At 53.2% G+C, this 25,519-nt stretch overlaps 1 protein-coding gene across 3 annotated transcripts in view; it reads right to left on the bottom strand.

Annotated features, from left to right (window-relative positions):
• The window catches only part of RAB11FIP3 (RAB11 family interacting protein 3), an 83,978-nt gene extending 60,482 nt beyond the window's left edge, over positions 1–23,496 (bottom strand). The window contains exons 1-2 of one of the 3 annotated variants that reach the window (XM_074598037.1): positions 22,896–23,496; positions 1,362–1,455 (exon numbers count right to left, since the gene is read on the bottom strand). In XM_074598037.1, coding sequence (XP_074454138.1) covers positions 1,362–1,455; positions 22,896–23,210 — 409 coding nt within the window. In that variant the 5' untranslated portion in view covers positions 23,211–23,496. Of the gene's footprint in view, positions 1–1,202; positions 1,221–1,361; positions 1,456–22,895 lie in introns of those variants that run through there. The other 2 variants (XM_074598036.1, XM_074598041.1) reach the window with 2 other exon arrangements.
• Positions 23,497–25,519: the final 2,023 nt, after the last annotated feature.

The following is a 25,519-nucleotide window of genomic DNA, read 5'->3' as shown; positions in this document are numbered from 1 at the left end:
GAAAAAGAGAAATCGCGTCTACCTTGAGGGTTTTCTACTCGTGAAACGACACATTTCGTACAGGAACAATCAGTCTTTCCGCACCCTTGCTTGTATTGGCGCTGGGAAGCGTGCTCAGTGCGCAGGGCTACCAACGTGGCGCGCGTTTATTGCTGCACGAAAGCAACGCTGAAGTTGAAAACAAGCATTACCGTAAGCAAAACTGATCAACGTGTGTGATAATTCCCCTTCGCACATTTAAAGTTATATCTGCTCAGCAGGAGGCTTTCAATATTTTTCACACCTTGTCCTTACCGCCACGCTCGCTCCAAAACAACCCTCTAACACTCATATTAGAGAGGAATCCCAAATTGAAAAAAAAAATAAAAAAAAAATACCATATCATTTCAAATGCTAACCAGCCAGAAAGATGCTTCCCATTTCACCACGCCATTGCTCTGGAAGCACTTGCAACAAGCCCATCAAGAGCAACACGGGGATTGTCAGGGGCCTGTTTAGAGATTCCCTACCTGTCAGTGAATTCAAAGCTCTCATTTAATGTGCTTCTTGCCAGAAATCACCCGAGCATGTTGATCCTCCAAATAGTTGGGAGTGAAGGCAAATGCTTTTGACAACTCCCTGAAAGGAGGGGGTAGCCAGGGGGGGTCGGTCTCTTCTCCCAAGGAACAGGCCATGGGACAAGAGAAAATGGCCTCAAGTCGCCCTAGGGGAGGTTTAGGATGGATATCAGGAAAAAATTTTAGACTGAAAGGGTTGTCAAGCATTGGAACAGGCTGCCCAGGGCAGTGCTGGAGTCACCATCCCTGGAGGGATTTTGATGGAAAGACGTAGTGCTTCGAGATACGGTTTAGCGCTGGTTTTTGTCAGTGTTGGGTTGATGGTTGCACTCGATGGTCTGAAAGGTCCCTTCCAACCGAGGCAATTCTACGATTCTATGATCAGTGCCCAGCGTTCAGATGATGTTGCACTTGATGGCAGACAGACAGACATCTCCAGCAGCGTATCAGCCAAGAGCCGCCCCGAGCAGCAAACCCCCACAAAACCACAGGGGAGAGCAGGCACCAAACCAGAAGGTATTTTCCCTCGGTGGCTTTTCTGTTTCCAATGGATGTTTAGGAAGGAACTTTCCTGATAAACAGGAAAACATGCAACCCCCACCACAACTGCTGTACCACCTTTATCATCTCCATAATTAAACGCACCCGGGCTCTCCCCTTGCCTTCGTCTCAAGACAGAGCAGCGACTTTCAGAAAACCGAACCCAGCTTGTTCTCCCCAAGTGACTTCTCAGCTCGGTGAACCTCTGTGGCGTCGAAATTCGGTGCCTCCCGGTCCTCCCTCGCAGCACAGCAGCAAACTCACCCCCATTTTTGATCGCTCTGATCCCCCGATGGAAATCTTCGAAGCTGATGACTCCAAGTCCGCTCGGATCGAGGTATTTTGTTAGGTCCTTTACCTGCAAGCACAAAAGCAGCGTTACCCACAGAGCCCTTTGGGGAAGTGGCATCTTCCATCAGAGAAACACCTTCTGACAAATTTCTCCGCCTTACGCGAAAAAGATTTGAGCTAATACCAGTGAATTTCTTAAACTGACACCAAACTGCGGCTGTTCTCCTTGAAGGGAACATAAGTAATCAGTACAGAGGGGTTAATTAGTATTGGTTGGTGTTGAAACTATTTCTTAGTCTTGAAACATAGGTTAGGGCAGTATTTCTTGCCATGTGGTTCTTCTCTGCCAGGGATTTGTTTATTTTTATGTTTTTTTAAAGAGGTCCTATCTTAATTGGGAAAACTCAGTAATAGGCTGCCCAGTAGGAGGGCCCAATTAAGAGGATTCAGTGGTAATGAATTGCTTCACGTTACAAATTTAGGCCATATAATTGAAATATTTTCACAATTAGACAATGCCCGAGGGGGAAGGAATCACGTCAGCTAGCGAGGATTAGGATGCGGACACCAGAGCAGGCACACACATGGAACAAGGGACGTTTGCGAGACCCGGCGAGGACAATCTGGGCACTCCAGGCAGAACAGGCCACAGTCTGGGGGCAAAACCAAAGCCATTCCTCAGGGTCCAAACAAAACCTTTGAAAAAGCGCATTTGGTTCCTTCCTTCCAGGCTGCCCCAAACCTGCCCTTCAGAAAACCCTTTACACCACTGATGCTTCTCAAGCTAGGACAATCAGGCAGCTTTTCTGCTTTAAAAACACCAAAACCACAAACCCTCCTTTTAAGAGATACTGAGGCACCTTTGTGTATTTTAGAACCATCTCCTTCAGCTCAGGAGAGAGCAGGGTGTAAGAGGTGAAATTAGCTCCGTACTCAAAGGCTGCCCCGTACCACTGCCCTGGCCCTGCCAAACACATCAACCTCTCCTCCTCCAGAGCTGAGGCGCAGGAGAGGCCTTCAGGTGGTGTGCACTGCTGGGTTTGTTCAGCTCTCATGAACGCAACCGGTCACCTTTTGACTCACTGGGGCGATCTCTTGGGTTTGGTTTGTTCTTGGGAAAGAAAAAGAAGAGATAGTGACTCACCAAACCTCTCCTTCCAGGGAAGAAAACCTCCCACCTAAGAGGAGACTTAACATCTAAGGGCGAGGAGGACAAGGGAGCACAGCCGTGGCCCTCAGAGCCGCCTGACTCGTTACGCAGCAGCGAGGAGGCTTGGTTTGCTTCCTTGGTTTTGTTTTTCTTCAACCCAGGTCTGCGTTTATACAGGAAAATCATGTCTGCCACACACTCAGAGCTGTTCACCCGCATGTCCCCGTGGTTCCCAACACCCCGGGGGGAGGCAGGAGATGGCTCTGCTGTGGACATCCCACCTCGTCGCAGCAGCGGTGAGGTGACCACCACGGAGGGGACCACAGGGCTGAGACCATAAAAAAAAAGCCACCCCACAAGGGAACACTTGCCACAAGAGAAACCCCCCATGGTCCAGCACGGCACAGGCTTGCCCGCCTGCCGACTTACAGCATCATGAATGGGGAGAAGACAACACAAGCATCTTTGCCAGTTTTCTGGGGGACTTTTTTGGTAGACAGATAACAAAACGGCTGAACTCACACCGTTGACTTGGATGAGTCAGGCTTCTTGTACATTAAACAAAGGTATTTTAGACTAATAAAAACAACTCTCAGGAACGTGTCGGTTCCAGTTAACGCATCTGGCAGCTTCTTTGAGTTCAAAAGCTGTAGCTTAATTTGTTATCTGTGTATATAGATAACAGAAATGCAAGCGACATTTAATAAGACTTGATAAGCCTAGAAGTGATTATCGTGACACACTCTGAAGATCCAGTCACGGTGACACAGGGGACATGCGAGGCAGGGCAGCTGCGAGCCCTCGTGCCAATGCCCCAGCAGGGCACCTCTCTCGGGCAAAAAAAAGAGAGAGAGCAGCTAGGGAATTACTCTGCTTATGCAAAAGAGTCAACTATGTATTTAAATTAAGCTGTGAGCAGGGGGAAACGAGTGGAAATGTTTCTTAAAACTTCCCAACCTTGGCATTACAGATGCAAACAAACAAAAGCCACGCAACCGATGAAGCTCAAGCCCACGGCAGTACGCCTGTGCTGCCCCAAACCCGCCTGTATTTGCCATGCAGGCTGAAGAAGAACTCCGATCGTTAAATAACCGACTGAGCCAGCGTCGCCAGACTGAGCGTGAGCGGCCACTGACACCCCGCAGAGCTCACAACACTCAGAAGACAAGACCACCAGCGCTGCCTGCCTGGTCCCCCCCAGGCTGTGCAAGAAGCTGCCCAGGGAGCCGGAGGCTGTGTCCAGCATCCCCCAGTGAGGGACACGGGGATGCTGGGGAGGGGGGGACATCCCTGCCCAGGCCCTTTAGTGCCCACAAGGGTCTGAATCCGCCTCCACTGCCTCTGGGGCTGCTCCTGAAGGTCGCTCCCTGCTCCGTACAAAAGCATCGGGAACGGCCAACGACAGCTCCAACATCTCGCTCCCGGGTTGTAACTGCCAGTTTTCTCCATTTCAATGGCTAGGCTAAAAACCCTACCTTATTAGGAGAGTTGGAAAAAAAACTTGGAGAATTATGGCTCGAACAGTTTTAGATTAACAAAATCTTGGCAGTTCTGAAGTCACACATTTGTTGCTTTTAGCTGAAGGCTAATCTGCAAGAGTGGAGTAGTTAACACTGCGCTCCTATTAGCACAAAAGCAAAAGTTAACACTCTACCAAACTTCAGTGTTCGGCTAAACACAGGCAGAAACAAGCCACAGTCACAGAGAGGTCCCTTCTTTTGGCCAGCAAGAAATAGTCAAAATAAAGGTTTTGCTTAATGTGTTTGCAGCTGGTTATAAACTTTTCTCGAAGACAAGCGAGCAGCTAGAAATACAGAGCATTAAAGAGTCAGAGAGGATGACGCGGTTTAAATAGCCGATATAAATCCTGGTGGAAAGCGAGAGGTTTAAACCACCCTAAGTCAATCTATCTTAAGCTGAGCACAGGCACAAGCCTGCAGGAGCAGAACCAGTGAGAGCTGCCGAAGGGGCCATGCTCGCCCCTGCGCCGGGGACAGGGCACAGCCTGGACCGATGCTGGGACAAGTTCCTGGCACGAATCCGTAAGGGATTTCTCCTGGTAAGGGTCATGGAGAGGGAAGCAGCTTGGGGAGGAGGAGGGAAGTCATCTCGAGAACAGAACAAGAACTACTCATTGCACCAACCCCACCACCACGTCGCCTTCTGTATTAAAGAGCTCCGCGTGCGGGCAGGGCGTTTCGCCTTCCGAACCCAACAAGATTTGCTGCCAACCAACATGCGTCTCCAACGGCCCCGTCCGAGCACGTACGCCAGCACCATGCCCTGCTGCCGTACCGGCTGTTCGCAGCTTCCCCACGATGCCGAGCACAAAAGGAGCTTCCTTGCTTCGACGCAGTGAAATCAGTTCGGTAAGCAATTTGGAGCCTCGGCTAAGCCAATGGTGACCATTCCAAATTAACACGAAGGCTCGGCAGCCACACAATGAAAGGTTCCCGGGGAGGTGAGGGATCCCCCCCCGGCTGTGAGCGGCCCTGTTAAGGAGGCTGGAGGAAAAGGAAGCTCCAAGCCTTTTTCTCTTTACCTTATGGATGCTCCACGTCTCTACCACGTAGCAGCTGGATTCAGCAGAACAACATATCCCCTGCGCTTGTCTGAAGCGTTGATCTCTGGAGGAAGGGAGGGCTGGCCAGCCGGCACCTCCTTTAACCCCTGAGCCTGCCAGAAGTTTTCCTTCCTGTTCTGGCAGGGACTGGGGATGAATCAGTTTCCAAAAAGAAATTCTTCTAAGCGGTGAAACGAGGGTGGGAGTTTTCCAGTGACCAGAGCAGTCAGGCACCCCAAAGGGAAGAGCCAGCGGACCTCAGCTCCTGCGGTCGTATGGTATCCAATACGGCAGCTCTCACTGGTTCTGCTCACTGGACACAACCAGGGCCACCTCCTGTCCTCCACACCACGTCAGCTCATTATTTGACGACACCATGGTGAGACTAATAAGGCAGCATTTCAGTACTGCTTTACTCTACACAGACTCTGGAAGCAAATCCAAAGGAGACAGGAGGAATCCATACAGACGTATTCCTGATATAATACCCCCAAATCCTTGAGGCAGGCCAGCAAGCAGCTCCCACCAAGAACTTGTGTACCTGCAGTCTCACACATGCTGCGAGAAGCAAAGACAGATGCTTTTGCCTTGAAGCTGCTCCCTCCTTTCCTTGGAAAGTATTCGGCATGTGGTCTCTGTCTTCTGAGTAATAGGACAAGCGCCAAGATAAGTCACGGGAAACCGAGCGAGGGTGAAGATCTGCTCTGCTTAACAGGTGACTCCTACTCTCAGGCCCCCAAAGGGACCAACCACACAGATTATGTGTAAAAAGAAACTAGAGAGAGCCGTTTAAGACACCAAGAGGCCTGTCCAGATAAGGAATAACATGCCAGAGACTCGCCAAGAGCCTGGCTGAACTGGGTACCTGGCTCAGCATATTTTGGCTACTTTAGCAGTTAACAGGGACAGACCAGCCCATCTGGGAAAAAGTCCACAAAACCACTAAGCCCAGTCCAGCTTCTGACTGGGTGGCACTGCATGCTTATTGCTGGCTGGGTCTTGATTTTAGCCCAAAACATCAGATGAACCGCCAATACAACCACTAGAAGACCTTCATCAGGGAAGTCGTTGCCATCGGCCTGACGGCAGCAGCCAGCGCTGGCCAGGGACTTGCAAAAAGCAGCAGCTACCTGGGAGCAGTTCATAATGCTTATTAAAAAACTATTTTTACAGAGAGGCAAAGGTTTAGCCTAAAAAGCAAGCATTGAGGCAGTCAGACTGGAGCTTTGAAAGCAGCATGAGGGCGGGTTGGGTCCCCCCGCCTCGGGCAGGCATTCCAGCAACGAGGTTGTGGTGGGCAGAGAAAATACACGGTTGCACGTGTACATCCTGGCCGGCTTTGATTACCAGTCCCTCTGCCTCCGACTGCCAGGTTCGGCAAGCCGGGCTGCGCACACAAACCCCCTCGACATGAACGTGCAGCTGTCCAAGGACAAATCCAGGCTGGATGGAGAGCAGCCCTGAGGAGAAGGACTTGGGGGTGCTGGTGGGTGAGAAGCTCAACATTCACCGGCAACGTGAGCCGACAACCCAGAATCCCCCCGCAGCCTGGGCTGCATCCCCAGCAGTGTGGGCAGCAGGGCGAGGGGGGGGATTCTGCCCCTCTGCTCCGCTCTGGGGAGACCCCCCTGCAGTGCTGCCTCCAGCTCTGCGGCACCAACAGCAGAAGGACACGGAGCTGTTGGAGCGGGGCCAGAGGAGGCCCCGGAGATGCTGGGAGGGCTGGAGCCCCTCTGCTGTGAGGACAGGCTGAGAGAGCTGGGGGGGTTCAGCCTGGAGAAGAGAAGGCTCCGGGGAGACCTTGGAGCCCCTTCCAGTCCCTAAAGGGGCTCCAGGAAAGCTGGGGAGGGACTCTGGAGCAGGGAGGGCAGCCGTGGGACGAGGGGGAACAGGTTTAAACTGCAAGAGGGGAGATTGAGATGAGATCTGAGGATGAAATTGTTGGCTGTGAGGGTGGTGAGCCCCTGTCCCAGGTTGCCCAGAGAAGCTGTGGCTGCCCCATCCCTGGAGGTGTTCAAGGGCAGGTTGGAGGGGGCTTGGAGCAACCTGGTGTGGTGGGAGGTGTCCCTGCCCAGGGCAGGGGGTGGCACTGGATAAGCTTTAGGATCCCTTCCAACCCAAACCATTCTGTGATTCTGTGTCAGCAGGCTGCAAGGCAGGGACCGGGGCAGGGAAAGACCATCCCACTGCACGACCCAAGAGGAGCAGAGCTCTGCTACGGAGGGATAAAACGGGAACAGGGAGACCGTGGAGCCCTGACACCTACACAGCCCCCTCCCACTTCCTACCACCACCATCTCTTCCCAAAGTATTTCTCAATAGGAAGTTTTTCTCTCCTCACTGGAACATTGCAGGAGACTCACAGGTTTGAGGACCTTACCCTTGTCTCTTCCCCTCCAGAAGAAATGGGAACCTTTGTGGTCAAATTTAAACAGAGAGCGAGGCAGGCCAGGGCAAGGAAGCAGGGTCCACGCTGGACAAGCTGCAGCTTCAGCGTCAGCTTCCAAAGGGCCAGTTTCCACCTGGTGCCTTTGAGGAACGTCTAGGGAAAGGAAGCAGCCGGCCCTTCGGTGGGCAAGGACGCTGGGCGCGCACAAGGGGAAGGGAGGAACCACAGCCTTTCACCAGCTCTGTTAACAGGCCAGAAAGGTTTCCAAAACATTTATATCGCTGTTTAATCAGCTTTGCGCGATTAAGCACAACGCACGCAGACACCATTCCCCACGCCTCTGGATGCTCGGCTCAGACACAGACCCTGAAGTATCACAAACAGAAAACAAAATTTCACTTTTAATCCAACGCCAAAGCTTTTTCTATCAGCCTCCGCTTTCCGTTTTCTCCAGCTGGCCCACGCTCCCCTGCGCTGCCCACACGCTCTGCTGCTTGGATCTCTGCCCGGCTTGGTGCAGGGCTCCACACTATGTTAAACACACCCAAAGCCAGCCTTTATCTTCTGTTTGGTCTTAAAAAAAGCTGCTCAAACCACCGCATTTCATTGGATTGTAGCAGAGTCTGGTTCACAAGGACCTGCCTGCAGGCAGCCTGCTGTGTCCAGAAGTACCAGCTTTGCCAGCTTCGTACCGCCGGTAAGGAGGGTTTCAAGAAGGGACAACACATGGGACGGCAGGAGCAGACCCCTGCCAGCCAGCGTGTGCCAGCGCGCTTTCTCCGCCAATTTACAACCTGGGGAATTTCAAGCAAAACAGAGAATCAAAAATGTCCTAAAACGCAGTGGGTCTTGGAGTTTTAAACACAGGAAATTCATTGACATTAAATCACTGGGTCCAGACCAATTCTGGGTATACAGGGGCACATAAAGCCCCTTTGACTGAGACAGGACATGAAAAATCCAGGCACCTCTCACATAACTCCAGCTACCCAATTCTGTCTGCAAGAAGCTCAGATCTGCTCTAAACACCTTTTATCTTTGGGGGGAAAAACAGTATTATAAGTCACACAACCCCTGACCTCAAGCGGAGAGAAAGCCGAGTGCCACATCGGCCTAATTGCCAAATAGAGGGGATTCTTAGCCAGCGATACTCTAAAGCGCAGAAGAGGGCTCAGGCCAGATGCTCTGCTGTTCGTGTTTAGCCAAATCTTTGGCCTGAAGTGGCACACAGGAATTTAGCGGAGGGAGCACACGCAATGTAAAAATCTCCCGTAGTTATGCAAAGGTGGATGCAGCGTCTCTGCTCTCTGCATTTAACCAAAGGGCATGAGCCGACGTACTCATTTGTTTGTAAAAATCCTCTTTGTCTCCCAAGGCTAAACCCATCCTTTCAAGAAAAAAAAAAAAAAAAATTTTAAAATGCTAATTACAGCAGAGTAGTTGTATTTTTTTAATCTTTGGGAAATGTGCAAACAAGCTGGAACTGCTGAACCTCCTGCAGCCAGACACCGGAGCAGCCGTGCCACTTGCCAAAGACATAGCTGTCCCTATACAGCCCTTCTCTTTAGATCGTGCACCCGCTAAATCAATGGGTTGCAACGGGATCAGCTAAAATTACTTGATCCCTGTTAATGCAGCATTTGTCCAGGCTAAGGCCACATCCACCCCCCCCGCCCCGTGCTGGGTGCTGAGAAAGCACTAACAAAATGAGCATAACTTAATGTCTCTTCACGCAACATATTTCCCAGGCTGCTGCTGTCCTCTGGACCGCGGTGGCACCCATCCCAAAGCCGGGAACACCCTTTCCAGCGCTTCACTTCTGCGGCTTCATCAACGTAAACGAGCAGGCTGAGTGGAAGGCTGGTAACTCAGGATTACGCCGGCTCCAGCTCTGTTTATAGGAACCGACCCCGTAATTTGTTCAAGGATCTGGCACTAGAGAACGCAGGCAGAAGCCCAGAGCAGGTTTCTATTCTGCCGCAAATACACCTAATTAACTAACTTTTAAAATACCCTCAAGGGGGCAGATCTCATTACAGGGAGAAGCAGTGGTCAATTGTGAGTAAGCAGTGCAAGAGCTGCATTATTTATTTCGCAAGTGGCGGCGTTTATCCTGGGCTGCTGTGAGTGTGTTGCACTCTGAGCCTTGTCAGAAGCTCCAGGAGATCAGCAGGCAGCTTGGGTCTGGTCAAATCTCTCTTTAAAGGTCCACCAGAAGCAACACTTGGTGAAGATGGTTTCTGCAACATGCATCCCTAACCTTCCTCCCTGTCCTTGCTGTCGCTTCAGTCCCAGGGGCTTCGAGCACCGCAGGGCCCTCTGCTATCAGCCGAGTACCCAAAACCAAGAATTGAGACATCTTTCTGAGAAGGAAAAAAAAAAAAAAAAAATACTCAGCCTGGTTTATTCTCATCTCTTGCTGCTACAGAAGAAATAATCAAGCCTACTATGTAAGGCAAAAGTGGAATAAGCCTCCCGTGGTCCTCCAGCAGCCTGCAAGTATTTAAAGAACGGGAGAGGGATCGCCCACAAACCAAGGGAGAGAAGCCCCAGCAGCTCAACCGTTTCCCTGCAACAAAGCGAGCAAGTTCCCCAAGGGGAACAAGCTCCCCTCCTTCCCGACCTGCCCGGGAAGACGATATCCTCACCATTTAACACATCCACTTGCCTAACAAATCCTCCTTCCTCCTATTTATCCAAGACAAAAGCTGCTCGGCATGCCATCGACTTTTTTTGATGCATGTCACCTACTTTGGGCGGTTCCTACACCGATCTTGCACCCAGCCAACTTTGGCCTTGAACCAAGCCTCTCCCAAGGGGCAGCAGGCTCTTTCTGCAGGCGCAGGAAATACCAGAGGAGAGAGATGTGAATACATACCAAGCAGGAGAGAATTCCCTCCCTAGCAAACTTTCCCTTTTTTGGAAGGGGAAGGAAGAAGTCTCCGAGTCAACCCTGAACCAAGAAGAAACCCCAAGTTGATGCAGAGGAGCCAGTCTCCCGCATTTTCACTCCCGGAGCCACCACGTGCCCCACGCATCGGGAGTGTGCAAAGGAAACGACTTTCCTTCCAACGCTCAAAATTCAACAGGAATTGAAGAAACTAAAAAAAAAAAAAAAAAAAAAAAAACCACAAACAGTGCATCCAGCCAGACCCTCGGCGCATAGCGTGGAGCTGAACTGCTGGGTGCCTTTGCCAGCCCAGATCACTCACATTCATCAGTTTTGGGTTCAGTTTTTTTTTTACCTGCTGGTAGAAATCCCTCTGGTCTGTACTACCTAACAGGCACGAGCACAGGACTTTTTAGGACCAACCCTACCAGTTCCAAGGCTTACTGCAGGCAGCCGGAACACCTCTACGCTCACCACGGCTTCAGGAGCCTCCCTTGGTCGTGTTAAGTGTGTTCTCAAACACCAAGTCTGCCTATTTTCAAACTGTCCATCAACTGCAGTCACTGAAGCATAAAAACATATTTAAAGAAACAACTTCATGGATAGTTTGGAAACATGAACAGGAACAAAAGTTACCCTGCAATGGTTTTATCCAAATCTATTGCATTTGTCTCGAGTGTACCAGATTTCCTGTTGCTACCTAAAGGCTCAAAGGCTTCAGCAGCGACGCTCTACGCTCTAAACATACTCCTTTGTTTAATGAAACTTGAAAAGTTTTCTTCCTCCACCCTCCAAAACATCGTAGGCTTTGTTTCTAGCTTTTGTTTCTCTAATGACACGGGAAACTTGTTCTCACCCTTCCGAACACAGAGCTCAGAGGCAGGAGACTGGATCAAAAGAAAAATAAAGAGGTTTAGTGCCTGGTTACTTCTTACATAAAGCGCACGCATTAATGTAGGCTGGAGCCACCCTTGGGGGAAAAGCCAAGCACCACAACCCAAGTCACCCCGGGCTAGAGGCGGGACGGCCGCATCCTGCCAGAGCGAAGAACTCGGGCAGAGAACCTACGCAGGATTTCAGAGCTGATCTCAACAGACAAAAAAAAAAAAAAAAAAAAACCACCATGCCAGGAGGTCATGTATTGAAGATGGGGAATTTTAAGACCCTGAACATTTTGCAGTGCCTCGTCTAGTTTCCTGTGAAGTCCCCTGCAAGAAACCCAGGTATTTCTGTGCTGGGGGGGGGGTGCTTGGTCACAGAACAGACTGTCCGGGCTTATAAATCCAGCTTTTGCTTCCGTTTCCTCCCAACCAGGTTAGAAAACAGCCCCCACGGCACATCCCAGAAGAAATTCGCTCACTGGCTCAGGACTCGCTTTTACTAACTCGCCCTCTCCAAAAAACACGGCGTACATTCTCTCATCTCTAAACCGAGATCATACTAACCAGAAACAGCAGAAACCCACCACTACCAACGCACAGACAAACTGGGGCAGCAAGTTGCATCTCTCGACTCGCAAACCCTGGGAATTTTGTGAGCACAGAAACCTCTCGGGCTGCAGGGGTGAAGCAGCCGGTCTGTCCCAGCCAGTCCCCAGTTAAATGTTAGTTATCCGAGCGTGAGAGAGCTGCCTCGCCGCCTCTGCCCAGACTGAGCCTGCCACACTGTCAAAACTAACTTTATCGTAATACAAACAAGCATGATTTGGAGAGCAGCAAAGCATAAAGGCTCACATTCATTTTTAGAACTGCTTCAAATTATTTCCCTCCTTTTGGCAACCCTTGGCGCAGGCTTCAGAAAGGGCTGTTTGTGCAAAGGCAAATACACAAAGTAGATATGCCGGAGGGGGGGTGCAAAAAAAAAAAAAAAAAAAAATAAAAATGCCTAGAATGGTTTATAGGCTCAGAGGTAGATTCTCAGAAGGGAGAAGATGCTGGGATGCATTGGAATGCTGGGATGCTGGGCTTGGGAAGCCCAGGATGTCAGGGTGGGATTGCAAGCACTGGGCTTACAAGCCTCACCACAACAACCAAAAAACCACCCAGGACAATGTTAATGCTTCTCCAGCAGCCACCACGTGCCCAGCTGTCTCACCATGCCCAGCACCCATCAGCTCCTCCAAGAAAAGGAGCAACAAAAGCACTGGATTTCACTCCCCACGCTCCACCACGGCTTTGCAGGTCTCTGCCAGGCTGGCAACCAAGTCACCCACCCTTCAGAGGGGACATGTCTCTCTGCTTTCAGTCCGACCTCTCCCTTCAGCATCCCTCCTCCATCCACTACACCTCTGCCATGCCACCCACGCTGCCAGCCCCCACGATGCCACCAAGGGATGGATGCTCCAAGTCCAGGAGCAAGTTGCCCATTGCACACCAAGGTCTCCAGCACCCCTCCCGTCGCACATCAAGGTCTCCAGCACCCCTCCCTTGGACCTTTCAGGACAAGTAGCCTCCTACAAGCCTTGCTTCTGCTGCCTGCATCCTTCTGCTGTGCTCCTGCCAGCACAGTAGTCCCAGAGCTCTAAGTAGTCAGGAGGGGATTAGCTAGTTGCTGCATCCATTTAGCAGGCGTAGGAAAAAAATTCCACTAGGACATCCAAATTTTTTTATTTTTTTTTTCCCCCAGCTGCAATCTCCTCATGCTCATACAGCGAGCGAGGCGAAGAACTGCCATTCCCCTGGAAAAAAAAATAAGGAATGTGGCCATGCAAAAGGGAGGCAACAGATGCCTTTTAATCCCTCCACAGCCAAAGGCGTGAAAGCCACACGGTCCTGGTCAGCTTTTAAAGCCAAAGTGGAACTGAGTATTATTTTACCCTTAGAAGAGTTTCACTTTCAACACAGCTATCCTTCCCCTAAGCAGCAGAGGGGCCCCTCAAGCAGCCCCCCATTTCACGCCGCATTTGCTCGGGACCACAGAACCACGGAGCAGCCGCGTAGATCCCAGTCCGGCACCATGCCCTGCATCCCACCACAGCAAACCCTCACCACTTGTTTCCTGCCCTTGACAGCTTCTGTTCTCAAAAAGACCCAACCCTGTTGGTTTGGGGTCCTTTTACCTCCCGTGCATTTCGTTCAAGCCCAGTTTCCTGTTGGACTCTGGCAAATGGATTTTCCACAGGGCTGTCGGCAGTCGGCTCCGCTGAGTCTTGCCAAATGACGCTGCTCCCAGCACCAAGTTCTCTCCTTTTGGTTTTACTCCTTCTCAGGGGAAAGGAGAAGCAGGAACAGCCCGGCAGTCTGCAAGCTAAAAACCCCTTCCAGAAGCAGTAATGAGTCAAACTCAACATAACGCTAGTGGTATTTCACCAGGGGATATTGTAGCAGAGGGAACAGTAGCTCTTTTTTCCTGAAGATCTACAATGGGCTATTAAAAAAAATCAATCAGAAGGCCACCAGGCTGCTCAGGATATAGCCTCACAGAGGGACATTCAGCCTGCAAACAAAGTCTGGCCACCAGCCGCCACCAACCCTTGTAACATGGACAGCAGCACCACTCTTCCCCTGCAGCACCACAGGACGTCCCCAGACCTGGCACTGTCCCATGGCAGGACCCTGGTGGCCCCTGCGGTGCTGGGGACACACCGGAGCCAGGACCCACTCAGGCAACACCAGAACCAGTGTCATTTAAGCAAGCACTCAAATTTGCGTCAAATACCACTGCCACCCCATTGCTTGCTTCAGCTTAATTAGTCACCTCAAATAAGATAAAGCTCAGGGAGCAAATTCAGCAGTTTGGTATCGCTGGTTTTTTTTTTTTTTTCCCCCTATTACAAGGGGTTTTTTTGCTTTTAAAAGATAAGGAGCTGGACGGGGAGAAGCAGCGCTCAGAGCACTCCGAGCACCAAGCAACCTCCACGCAACTCCGCTTTAAGAGGAGGTTTCTCCCTAGAGAAGGGGAAGACCCTGACCAAAACCAGGGCTAAAGCAGGCATCGACCCCAGGCCGTTCACAGCCACAAGGACACCTCACACCAGCAGCCGTAGAGCCCCATCCCAGACCTCTCACTTCCTCACCTCCACTGAGAGAAACCCCAACCCAGCCCCAAAACCACAAGAAAAAAAAAAAACGTGCCACTGAAGTACCTGCTGCCACATACATTGATTTGGGTTCTGCTTTAAGTCACTTTTCCCCTGCGGGGCAAACGCCATCCACTCGAGCTTGGTGGTAGCAGCAGTTTGGTAAAAGCTGTCCCTAAGGCTGCCCTTGGTCATGTTTCCTCCTCTTCCCTCCTCCCCCACAACCCAGAGAGCCATTAATAACTTACTCGCTGCCGCATACCAGCTCCAGCAGAGACTCTACACAGAAAGAGAAACCTCATCACGAACCAAAGTCTGGGAAGAAAAGGCAATTTCTGTCCAACTCAGAGCCACGCCAAACACCCAAGCTGGCGTTTCCACTGCCCCGTTACATCTTTGGGGCTATTCCTTGGGCTTGGATGCTTTGGGTTCCCAAAACACGGTTCATGCCAGGCACCACTGATATTAACTGTGACCCACACACGTACAGAGGATGAGCTGCCCTTGAGCCTGCAGGTATTCCAGCATCTTCGTGCTATCAAGCAGAAACATGCAAAAATATTAAGAAACAGTGATTTTTATCCTTTATGAAATCCAATCGCTGTGTCTGACTAAAGTCCTCTCTCCACCGGGAAGCCTCAGACCTGGACCTACAGCTCATCAGCGCCAGCGGCAAGAGTCAGCCTTCAGCAGCATCCCAGGTGTGCTTCGCCATCATCACACAACACGGCCACGCGTGGACCATCCTGCTGCCTCCTCCTGCATCTCTGGCGATGCACAGGCCATCACAGCCCTGCTGCCACCAGCAACACCACAGCACATCTCAGCACAGACCTCCTCTAGGCAGAAGCATCCTCCTAAAGATCAATTTGAAAGGGAAAATGAAAGATGTGGTGCTTTTAAAGTGGAGAATGAAGGCTGAGAGGAGCTTTTGGGGGGTCTGCCAGACAACTGGACAAGCAGGGCTGTCTTGTAGGCTTGGTTTGGCTAATTAAGCCAACAGCTGTACTGCAGATGTCGCGAAAAAGCACCGTCAGGAGAGCGGCTCCAGGGAGCTTAATGCAGCACCAAGAATACGCGATACAGTCCAAGAGGAGGTGGAAATGCTTTCGGCATGTGGGAGTCACTGAGAGTACAAAACACACAATTCCCCAAGGACAAATTCACTACCTGTGTCAGCAGGCACATCTCCCGCCACAAACACGGTAGCAATAACTACCCTAATCCTATTCATCCCGCGAACCCGCCTTCCTGCCAAGCGCTGGGCTGCGACCCGATGAGTCAGATGGCATTTGAAGCTTCAAGTTGTCGGAGCTCGCTTTCTGCGCCACGCTCCCGACGGAACATGCCACCAGAGAAGCACCGCTGCTTCTAAGGGGAAGGTCAGCAGAACCAGTCCAGCAGCATTGTCCCCACCTTTTCCACGGGTGTTTGAATTTAAGCAAACAAGAAGAGGGAAGGGCTGGGGTTGCTCCCTCCAGGGTCACATGGAGGAACCGGTCCTGTGCCCTACACCACAAACCCAAGCGGGATTTTTGGAAGGATGGAGCCAGGCGGAGAAACAGGGAAAAGCAAGCCCTGGTCCATCGCCGTCCCATTGCTCACAGGGACTGTCCCAGTAGCTTTCTAGTGCTGGGAGCCCGATGGTCCCAGTGGAGACGGGAAGATGAGGGTGGTCCAGCACATCACCCCACCCAAGCAGAGCCGTGGGCTGCAGCTAATGAAAAGTCATTTGTTTTGCAAAAATCAAAAACCAGGAAAACAAAAAAAAAAAAAAAAAAAGAAAAAGAAGAGTCTGAGTTCAAAGAGGATCTTGTCTGACAACAAGTGGCAAACAAAAGTCAAAACAAGAATAAAATTGAGAGAAATTATGTAGGCAGCTGTTGTAATGACTATCAATTACTGGCTGTATTGAGCTACATAATGATATATGCGACTCTGAAATGCTTTGAGAGCGTTCTGTTATAAGCAATACCAGGTCAAAATGACTCTGAAAGAGCCCAATTTGTGGCGTGGTGCAGTATCATATTCCAGTCGGTTAATTATGATGACCCCAATCCAATTTTCATTAGTCACAGCCTTAGAAAATACCCTGCTCCTGAGAAGGGAGAAAGCCTCTCATGAATCCCCCTCTCTCTCCCAGAGAGCAGCCCCACACCATGCGGCAAACACCAAGCAAAACTTTGGAAGAACTTTTATTGTGTAAAAATCCAACCCCAGGAAAAGGCCCTTGCAAGAATTTTTAACAAATAATTAAAAAAAAAACAAAAACCACACAAGACTGAAAACCTTTAGACAAGGTCCTTTTCCCTGGCTAGGGCTCCTGTCCCACCCTTTGGCTGCGCTCACCCAGTACAAACTGGCCTCACAGCTGGGGGTTACGGGGTGCCGCCTCCACACCCCGCTTCCCTGGAAAAACCACGCTTGCCTCCTTGCCCACAGCATTTGCCAGCTCTACAAAGGTGGCACTGATGCTTTTTTCTTTCTTCTGGGAAGCGGAGGGGAAAAGGCTTCTTTATTCGCAGAACCGATCTCAAATTCCAGAAGAACACATCTTAACTTCTATCAAAATCTGTAAGTAAAAATAAATCAACACCCCGCTCCGCAACAGCTGTGTTCTCAATCTGAAGGGGGGCAAAAAAAAAAAAAAAAAAAAAGGAAGAATAAAAAGGTTTCTCAAATAAACTAGTAGCTGGGATAAAGTTACCCTCACCGCCCTCCTCCCAGCCCGTGCAGACAAACCATGCCTTTGAGTATTCACGGTCCTGCCGGACTCGATCCAGCCGGGATAAGCCGTCAATCTGATTACGGCCGCAAATGCTAAGTATGAAGCATATCATCCAAAAAGATCTGTTTGTGGTATGATACGCTCCCAGCCCTTCCCAGCCGCTCCGAGAAGGGAGGCCGTCAAGCGGCTTAAAGCCAAAGCTTAGCAGGAGAAGCAAAAAGCCGGCAGCGCAGAAATCATCTCTTTATTGGAGTCTTCGGGAAGTTTACAAAGGAATCAACCTCTTTGCAAATTCCATTTGCACTTAACCGGCAACCACCTCACCCCAAATACTTTACATGAAGTATGTCGGCTTGGAAGCTTTTTCTTCTCACAGGGAGAAAGAAAAACTCCCATCTTCAGGCTCCCGCAGAATACAGATGTGTTATTAATGATGGTAAAACACCCTTTGAAGAGGCAGACGGCGCGCTGCGGTCTGCTCCCAGCCAAACCAGCCCCGTCTTTGAGGTGAGGAAGGGCTCACGCCTGAACCAGCAAAACAAACAGCTTTGCCATGAATTTCTAGGGTGGAAAAACTGGGCCCTGGGTCAAAGCAAGCAAAATATTTCAGATTTGCTCCTCCTTCCAGCACACACGTACACGTGAGCGTGTCCACAGGCACGCTCAAACTATTATACACCCTCACCGCAATCCCAGCTCCACTCTCAACAGCAGACACCCAAGTTAAACAGCAATTAAAAGCTCCGAAAGGTACCAGCAGCACCCACAGTTGGAGGCAATTTAAGCTGCGCTCACATTTACACGGCCTGCAAATCCATGCAGGATACTTTCAGAAATCTCTTTGTAGGCAAAACCAGCATTTTCTCAGCTCAAAGGATGCAAGAACCCTCAAAAAAAATTAAAAACCCCAAAAACCTGAGGTTTCCTCATGACAGAGATCCAAACTATTAGATTTCACAGGGAAGTGGGAGAAGACAAAGGGGAATAGGGACGGCTTCCAAGATCGGATGCTCTGTCAGCAGCTCCAAGAGAGGACTACGCCGGAGGTAAGGAGCAGTTGAGCCAGGGTCCCTTGACTCCCAAGGGATCCATCAGAGGTGAGCGGGAAAAGAAAGCCTGGATTCATCAGAAGCAGGGTGGGAGCCACTAAAAAGCTGTAGTTTGACACTAGCCAGGCTTCATTCCAGCAAGTAATTGCCAAATCTTGCAGATTGTTGTGTTTAAAGATAAAAAATGAACCCCCCGCGGTTCTCCACAGCCCCTGTGGGGGGTGACACCTGCTACCCCCAAAATGTGATCTCTTCTGCAGCACCCGGCTCAGGCAGGGCACCTCATTGCAAGGAGCTGAAAACGTTAGAAAAGGGAGGTCAGAAAAGCACAATCAGCCTGGTAAAAAGCTTCAGGAACCACCACGCAAGGAAAAGTTTGAAGCTGAATCTGGAGAGCTCAGTTGAGGATAGCTGATGTGGGGGGCAGAGGAAGGCTGGTAGACAAGGACAGAGATTTGAAGGACGTGAATGTTAAAGAAAGCAAAACAAAGTGCACTGAAGTGAAGCTTGAACTGAGCATCAAGGGGAGGGGGGGAAGAAAAAAGAAAAGGCTGAAGGTCTCCACCAGAGGATGGAGGGCAGAGATGCTGTAGAGCTTGGAGCGTTTGAAATTCAGTTAAACAGACTCTGGGACTTCTCTTAATTGAGCAGAGGCAGCGAGATCATGTGGTGCAGGAGGCTTTTCCACCTCCAGTTGTCTTCTAGATCAAAACAAAAAAAGAAGGAAAGAAGCCAACCCAAAGTGCCAGCAGGACAGCTTCTCCTCGTGCCTTACAAAGTTCTCCTTCGCGCCGACGCGACCCTGCATTTCTAGCTGGCAACAAATCCAGCGAGAAAAGGCTCAGCCTCCGTCACTGCAGTCAGGCAGACACGGTACGACTGCACAACAGGCAAGACAAATTACGTATCTGCTGTTGCAAAAATATTGTACAGTGGCCTTGGAGTCCATATCACCCACAGAACCCGCCTTGCTTTACAAGGTGACATAAAAGTTACTTCGAGTGTGCCTCTGCCTCTCAACTCGCCATCGAAACCAACCTGACTCCAGTCTTGGGTACCGGCCCGCGGGAGCCCCTTTCGCTGCGACTCCACACGCAGCAGCTCCAGGGGAGCATCAGGTCCCCGGTGAAGTGCAGCGATAAAGGGGAGGGAAAGGAGACAATAAGAACGCAACACTCATAAACTGCCTCACACGCTACTAGTGAGTGGTCCAGAGGTTTTTGCATGAAGTCAAGCCATCCTCAAGACCTTCTCCCCCCACGCACATCTTGTTTACGCGTCCATAGAGCACATAACAGGTCCCGGCAAGCTCTTCAAGCAGCACAATAGCCCGTGTTTGACAAACAGCCACCCATTACAGATTGCTGGAGGACCATCACATGGCTGTATCTTCTCCGCTCAAGGCCACCCCTATCTCAGGGTGTCATCCCCAGCTGCTGGGACCTCAGCATCATCCTTTCCTATGAAGGCAACAGCTGCAATCCTGAGGCGCTTTTATCACTTCAGAGAAGAACAAACTGTCTTTAGATTTCCATGCCTTGATCACTTCTAGTCCGTACCAGCACTTCACTGCCAATACCACAACCATGAAGCTCTTCAGGATGGTCTTTCAACAACCCAAGCTACTTAAGCAAAAAAAAAAAAAAAAAAAAAAAAAGAAAACAAAACAAAGAAGCAAACCACCACCCCAACCCCTCAGTTTTTCTACCCATGGTTTTCAGCATGCGGAGAAGAAAAAAAAAAAAAATTATAATAAACATTCACAACTGTGTCATTTTTATGGAATAAATGCCAGGCGGTCTCTTTCCTTTGACATTTAGCTAATAATCGTTTCAGCCAAATAATCTGACAGCACTGAGCTCAGTAGCCCGTAAATGCCCCTGGTGTTTTACTGAACGCTAAAGACAACACTTGCTGCTCTCCAGCTCCCCAGTCCATGTGGTTATACACACACAGGCTTTCCTTAACCCTCCAAACCCTCTCCGAGCCCTTAGATGAATCAGCTGGCCGCGACGACTTGCTGTGTTTAAATTTAGCAGTTTGTTCCACCACCACCCCATGCGCACCTTCCACGCATCCACCCTGTGGGCAGAGCCGGGAGGAAGGACGGGGAGAAGAGGAGGAAGCAGGTACACCCTCCTTCTCCTCCTCTTGCTAGGCGAGAGGGACAGTAAGAGGACTGGAATTTGCTCTTTGTTAACTCCCTGCCCATTGCTACCTTCCTGAGCCATCAAACCCTGGTGGCACCTCTCCAGCAAGCTTCCCAGTTCCAGTTGTAGTACAACCTTCGTCTACATCTTGAAGCTTCCTTTTGATAACCTCAACGCCATTTTACCCACCTGGTGATGCTCCTATCCTTTAACTTTCACCTCAGCTGGATATCCAAGATTTTTCAAGAGACACCTTTATTATTTTTTTTGGCCCAAGTTACATCTGCTTAAAACACAATAAGTCAAGAAACTTCCCCAGAGCTCCTCCCTTTATTACTCTGCACACCCGCTGGGAGCTTACAGACCCCAGCCCCGAGCCCTCCTCCTTCACACTCGGTATGCCTCCTTGCTTTTCTAAGGTTTGCAATAAATCCTCTTGCACGCAGAGGCATCGCAAACATTACTTTTTCAGTTCTCGCATGCCTCTGCGGAAGGTACCTGGCCGCGTTCCCTGGGGTGCCCATTACCTGTTGGCTCAGCCGTTGTCACATCAACCTCACCAGCGCGTTCGGCACTTGCTGTACCGAGACGCAGCTGTTCTGCACGCCAAGAGCTAGCTACACAAGGCTCTTGACGAAGATAAATGTATATAAAAAGCATAACGTATTTCAGTATGGACGGCATTACTGGTAGCTGCGCTCAGTGGGAAGGAACAAGAAACTTTATAGGGACAGCCAGGCAGACAAACATTTTAAGCTGGGTCCATATCAACCGACAGCTTTTAGCGGCACAAAACCTCCCTGGAAGCCCTGCTTCATATAGGAGAGACCCCATCAGTTCGCAACCACTCCTCAGGCCAAGACCTCAAAGCACTTTATGGGCTTATTGTCGCACCTTTGAAGCGCTGGCACAATTCCCGTGTTGGAATGAAGGCACGAGGCACTGCGCAGGGCTGGAGCGGCAGGTCTGGGCTCAGCCGTGCAAGCTGCCGGCACTAACGAACGCCGGACCCACACGGTCTGCCTGCCCTTAATCCCCACGTAGCGGGGCTGCTCCCTACTAAACGCGCGGGGAGAGGCACGCTAAGGCGAAGGGTCCCCTGGTAAAGCCCCCACCGCGTCCCAAGGTGACAGACCATTGCACTCAGGGTCTGTGAGCCTCCGTGGAGCGACTCGCATGGACATTCTGCTTCTGCTTTCGCTGCCGGCAACGGGGGGGGACGCAGCGGCACAGACCGCAGCAGGAAGATGCAAGTCAGAGGCTTTACGCTGAATAAAGCTTCTCTCACCCAGCAGATGCAGGGAGCGTGTCGCCGAGACGATCTTGTAACTCCCCCCCCACCCCGTGCTATGACGCTACCTGGTTAATCACGCAACGAGGCAGTTAGCGATGCCGTCTGCACACACAGTGCCCCTTACCACAACAAAGATCTGACAAAGAAGTTATGCGTTTCCACTTTACAGACGTGTTTTCTAAAAGAAACGCCTCTATTTTATCTTTAAGAGGTGGTTTTACCATGAGGACAGAGACAAAAACCACCTTCCTCCACCAAAACACCCCTTCACACACGATGATTTGCTTTGTCATGCCACTTTAACGCGTGCACAGCAGCCACAGCTAGAGAATGAAAGCAGATATCACGTAGAAACTTCACACCACCACCTGCCCGCCTTAAAAAATAAACCTATTTTCTTGCAGCAACGCCAGCACAGGCCAACGTACCGAACGTCAACAAATTCATTCCCATCCCCTGGCACGCTGCGAGAGCTCTCTCCATTTTGGGTCGGACCGGGCGGCCTCAAATTACATCGCATCCGATCTGCTGTGAGGAAACACAAGCTCACCGTGGCACAAAGCAGCAGAAAGGGAGGGAAAAAAAAAACCGCACTGGGGATTGTCAAACCCGTGAGCAGCGAGCTCCTGTGTGCCCAGTGCGGTGCCGGCAAGGCCACGCAGGGAGCCTCGGCAGCGAGGCGGGCAGGGAGCAGCTTGGAGATGCCGGGATGTGGCTGGTGGTCCCTCGCACACGGGAGCTGCTCAGCCGAACCTAAACGTGTCACTGATGGAGAACAAAGAGAGGGGACGAGGGCTGCCGGCGGCGCTCCCGAGACACTCCGTTCCCAGCAGGTTGGGACCAGGAAAAGGCGAGCTCCAGCTTCACCTAGCTCCAGCCATACCTCCTGCATCCACCTAGAGCCCATGAGTGCCCTTCACCCGGGTCAACCCTGATGCTGGCGATGCAGACGCTGCCCGTGCCTGCGCGAGAAGCTCTTCCCATGTTAAAAGCTTTTCCCGTGGCTGCCGCCATTGACACAAACCGCCTTTGGCCATCACCCCTTCAGCGGTGGTGGTCCCTTTGGGGACCACCAAAGGCCTGGCATGGCGCTTCCCTGCTGGGTCACGCCAACGGCCATAGGGAGCCACTGCCTCGCCTCACACCCACAGCTCCTTCCCCGGGGGGCCACGGAGCCCCGCTGACACGAGCCCCGGGCCTGAGGCGCGAGGGGAGGCCCTGGGCCTGGCAGGGCCCCGCAGGCCTCACCGGGCCCCGGGGTGGGCCCCAGCCTCACCTGCTCAGCACCGTAGGCCGTGGCGAACTGGACGAACTCCTCCACCCGCACGAAGCCGTCGCCATCCCGGTCCAGGGCGTCAAAGACGGGGCGGAGGCGCGGCTCCTCCTCCTCCTCCTCCTCTCGGCGGGCCAGGGGCTCGGCGGGGCCCTCCGCAGCCGGGCATTCCCCCTCCTCCAGCGGGGACCACGGCGGTGGCCCCGGGGCAGGCTCGGCAGCCTCAGGTGCCCAGAGACCCGGCTCCAGCTCCAGCCCCGGCCCCGGCCCCCGGGGGAGCGGGGGCTCGGGCTCGGCCGCCGGCGGACGCGGCTCCATGTTCACCGGCGGCGCTCAGCGCCCGCCGCCCGCCCCGCCGCCGCTGCCGCCCGGTAGCCATACCCTGCCGCCATCACCCCTTCACATCGCGGTACTGGTAAGCGGGTGCGGCGATGCCGGTGCCAGCGGTAGCTCCGCCCGCCCTCCAGACACACGGCTTTGTGCGAGGAGGCGGCGACGGCGGCCCCGCCCGCCGCGCTGACACCGGGGGGCCGGCCCCGCCGCCCCGCCCAGCCCCGCCTCGCCGCTCCGGGTCCGAGAGCCCGGCGCGGGGGGACGACGACGCGGTGCTCGCCGCGGGGAGCCGGGGCAGCAGCGGGGAGGCGGCGGCACCGAGAAACAAACCCGCCCGCCCGCGCTGCCGCCGCTGCGGGGCAGCCCGCGGCGAACCGCCAGATCCGCCCCGCCGCAGTAGCCGGGGCGCTGACGTCACTCGCCTGCCAGGGCGACCCCGCCCCGCCGCGGCGCCGCGCGGAGGCCACGCCCCCTCGCCACGCCCACGGCTCGTGCACGGCGCGGGGCGGGGCCGGGCGGGGCCGGGCGGGGAAGGGCCACGCGGCGGCGCGAGCACGTGCCGCCCGCACCCCCCCCCGCCCCCAGCGGGTCACCGGGCACCGGGGCCGTGGGTTCCTCGCCGGGGGGGGAGCACCGTGCATCCCCCGGGGTGACACTGTGTACCGGGGACCATGGGTCCCCCAGGGCGGGGCACCGTGCACCGGAGGCCATGCGTCCCTCGAGGGGGCTGTCACCGTGCCCCGGGACCGTACATCCTCTGGGGGGGGTGTCACCAGGCTCCGGGGCCATGCATTCCCCGGGGGGCCACCGGGCACCCCTTGGCGGGGGTGTCACCGTGCACCGGGGGCCGTGCACCCCTGGCAGGGGGGCACCATGCATCCCCTGCGGGGGAGTCAGCACACTGAGGGCCGTGCATCCTCTGGGGGTGGGGGGGGCACTATGCACCAGATGCCCACCATAAACCGGGCCCCACGCACCCCACTGCGGGGGGGTCACCACGCACCAGGCCCCGCACCTCCCCAGCACCACACCGACTCAGCCCCAGTTGCCCCTCACACCCCCACCCCGGGGGTAGCCACCCCCTGCTGCCCCTCAGCCCACCCCACTGGGCTCGGCACTGCCCGGGCCATCGAGCCACCGGCTCCACAGGACACGCAGGGACACCCGTGAGCTGGCTGAGTGGACAGAATTACAACCCCTGGGTCTAATTAGCGGCGACCCTGATGAGCAAGAGCACCCCCGCCGACCGTGACCCTGCCCAGGGCCCCTTGTCGCCAGGCTGCCCAGGCCATGGACGCGTGTGACATGGCAGGACAAGCCTGGCTGGGGCACAGCATGTCCCACAGCATCTTTTTCCTGAAGCTGGGGAGCCCCGGCCCCAAAATCCGGAGCTCAGCAGCATCCCTGGGTGGGAGGGAGGAATAACCCCCTCCCCCCAAGTCTGAATGAGGCTGGTGCTGGGAAGGACCGAAACCTGTGCTCCGAATCCTTTTTCCCACTGCAGCCATCCCAGGGTGGGAGCCGGCCCGTTTGTGGGTCCCACAGGACATTCCCCCTGCTCCCTCGGTGGCCACCGGGCCAGCGCAGCCCCCAGTCCCTGCACGGGAGCTCTCCTCGCTTCTGTCACCCCCGGCCTCTGCTCAGGCTTTGGCCACCATGGAGGTGTCCACGCACCTTGCCTGGCTCCCTCCCTCACTGTGTGGGGTGGCTCCCACGCCAGCTGGGCCAGGAGCCCAGCTCAGCAGCGAGCCCGCAGCAGCGTGGGCTTGGCAGCAGCATGTCCTGGGCTCCTCCTCCTGCAGCATCTTCCCCTGCTGCAGGGAGGATGAGGAGAACCTCACCTTGCTCCCCTCCACCTCTGCCCCGTGTCACCCCAGACCGAGGACGGCAGGTCACGGCACAGAGTCCCCACCGGAGCCCGTGAAGCATCTCCGTGTCCCCCACGGGGCTGAGCCAAGGGTTCAGCAAAAGCTAAGCATTCGGGAGGGAACACATCTGCGATGACTGGCAGGGATGGACAGACTGTCCCCAACCCGCTCGGTCGTGGTTACACACAACGCAGTTAAAGATGTTGACCTTGGCAGAAGAAGGGATGGAGGTCAGAGAGCAGAAGACCGCAGCCAGGACCACCAACCACCACACAAGGACCTTCTGAATGGCCAGTGTTGGGGGGAATGAAAACTGGCTGAAAGACAGAGCTCAGAGGGCCGTGATTAGGGGCACAGAGTCTACTTGGAGGTCAGTGACGAGTGGTGTTCCCCAGGGGTCAGTACTGGGACCAGTCCTCTTCAATG

Source organism: Larus michahellis, chromosome 8 (assembly GCF_964199755.1).
Source record: "Larus michahellis chromosome 8, bLarMic1.1, whole genome shotgun sequence".
Lineage (NCBI taxonomy): Eukaryota > Metazoa > Chordata > Aves > Charadriiformes > Laridae > Larus > Larus michahellis.
The sequence above is the reverse complement of the archived record's forward strand: the minus strand, read 5'-3'. Positions and strand labels throughout refer to the sequence as shown.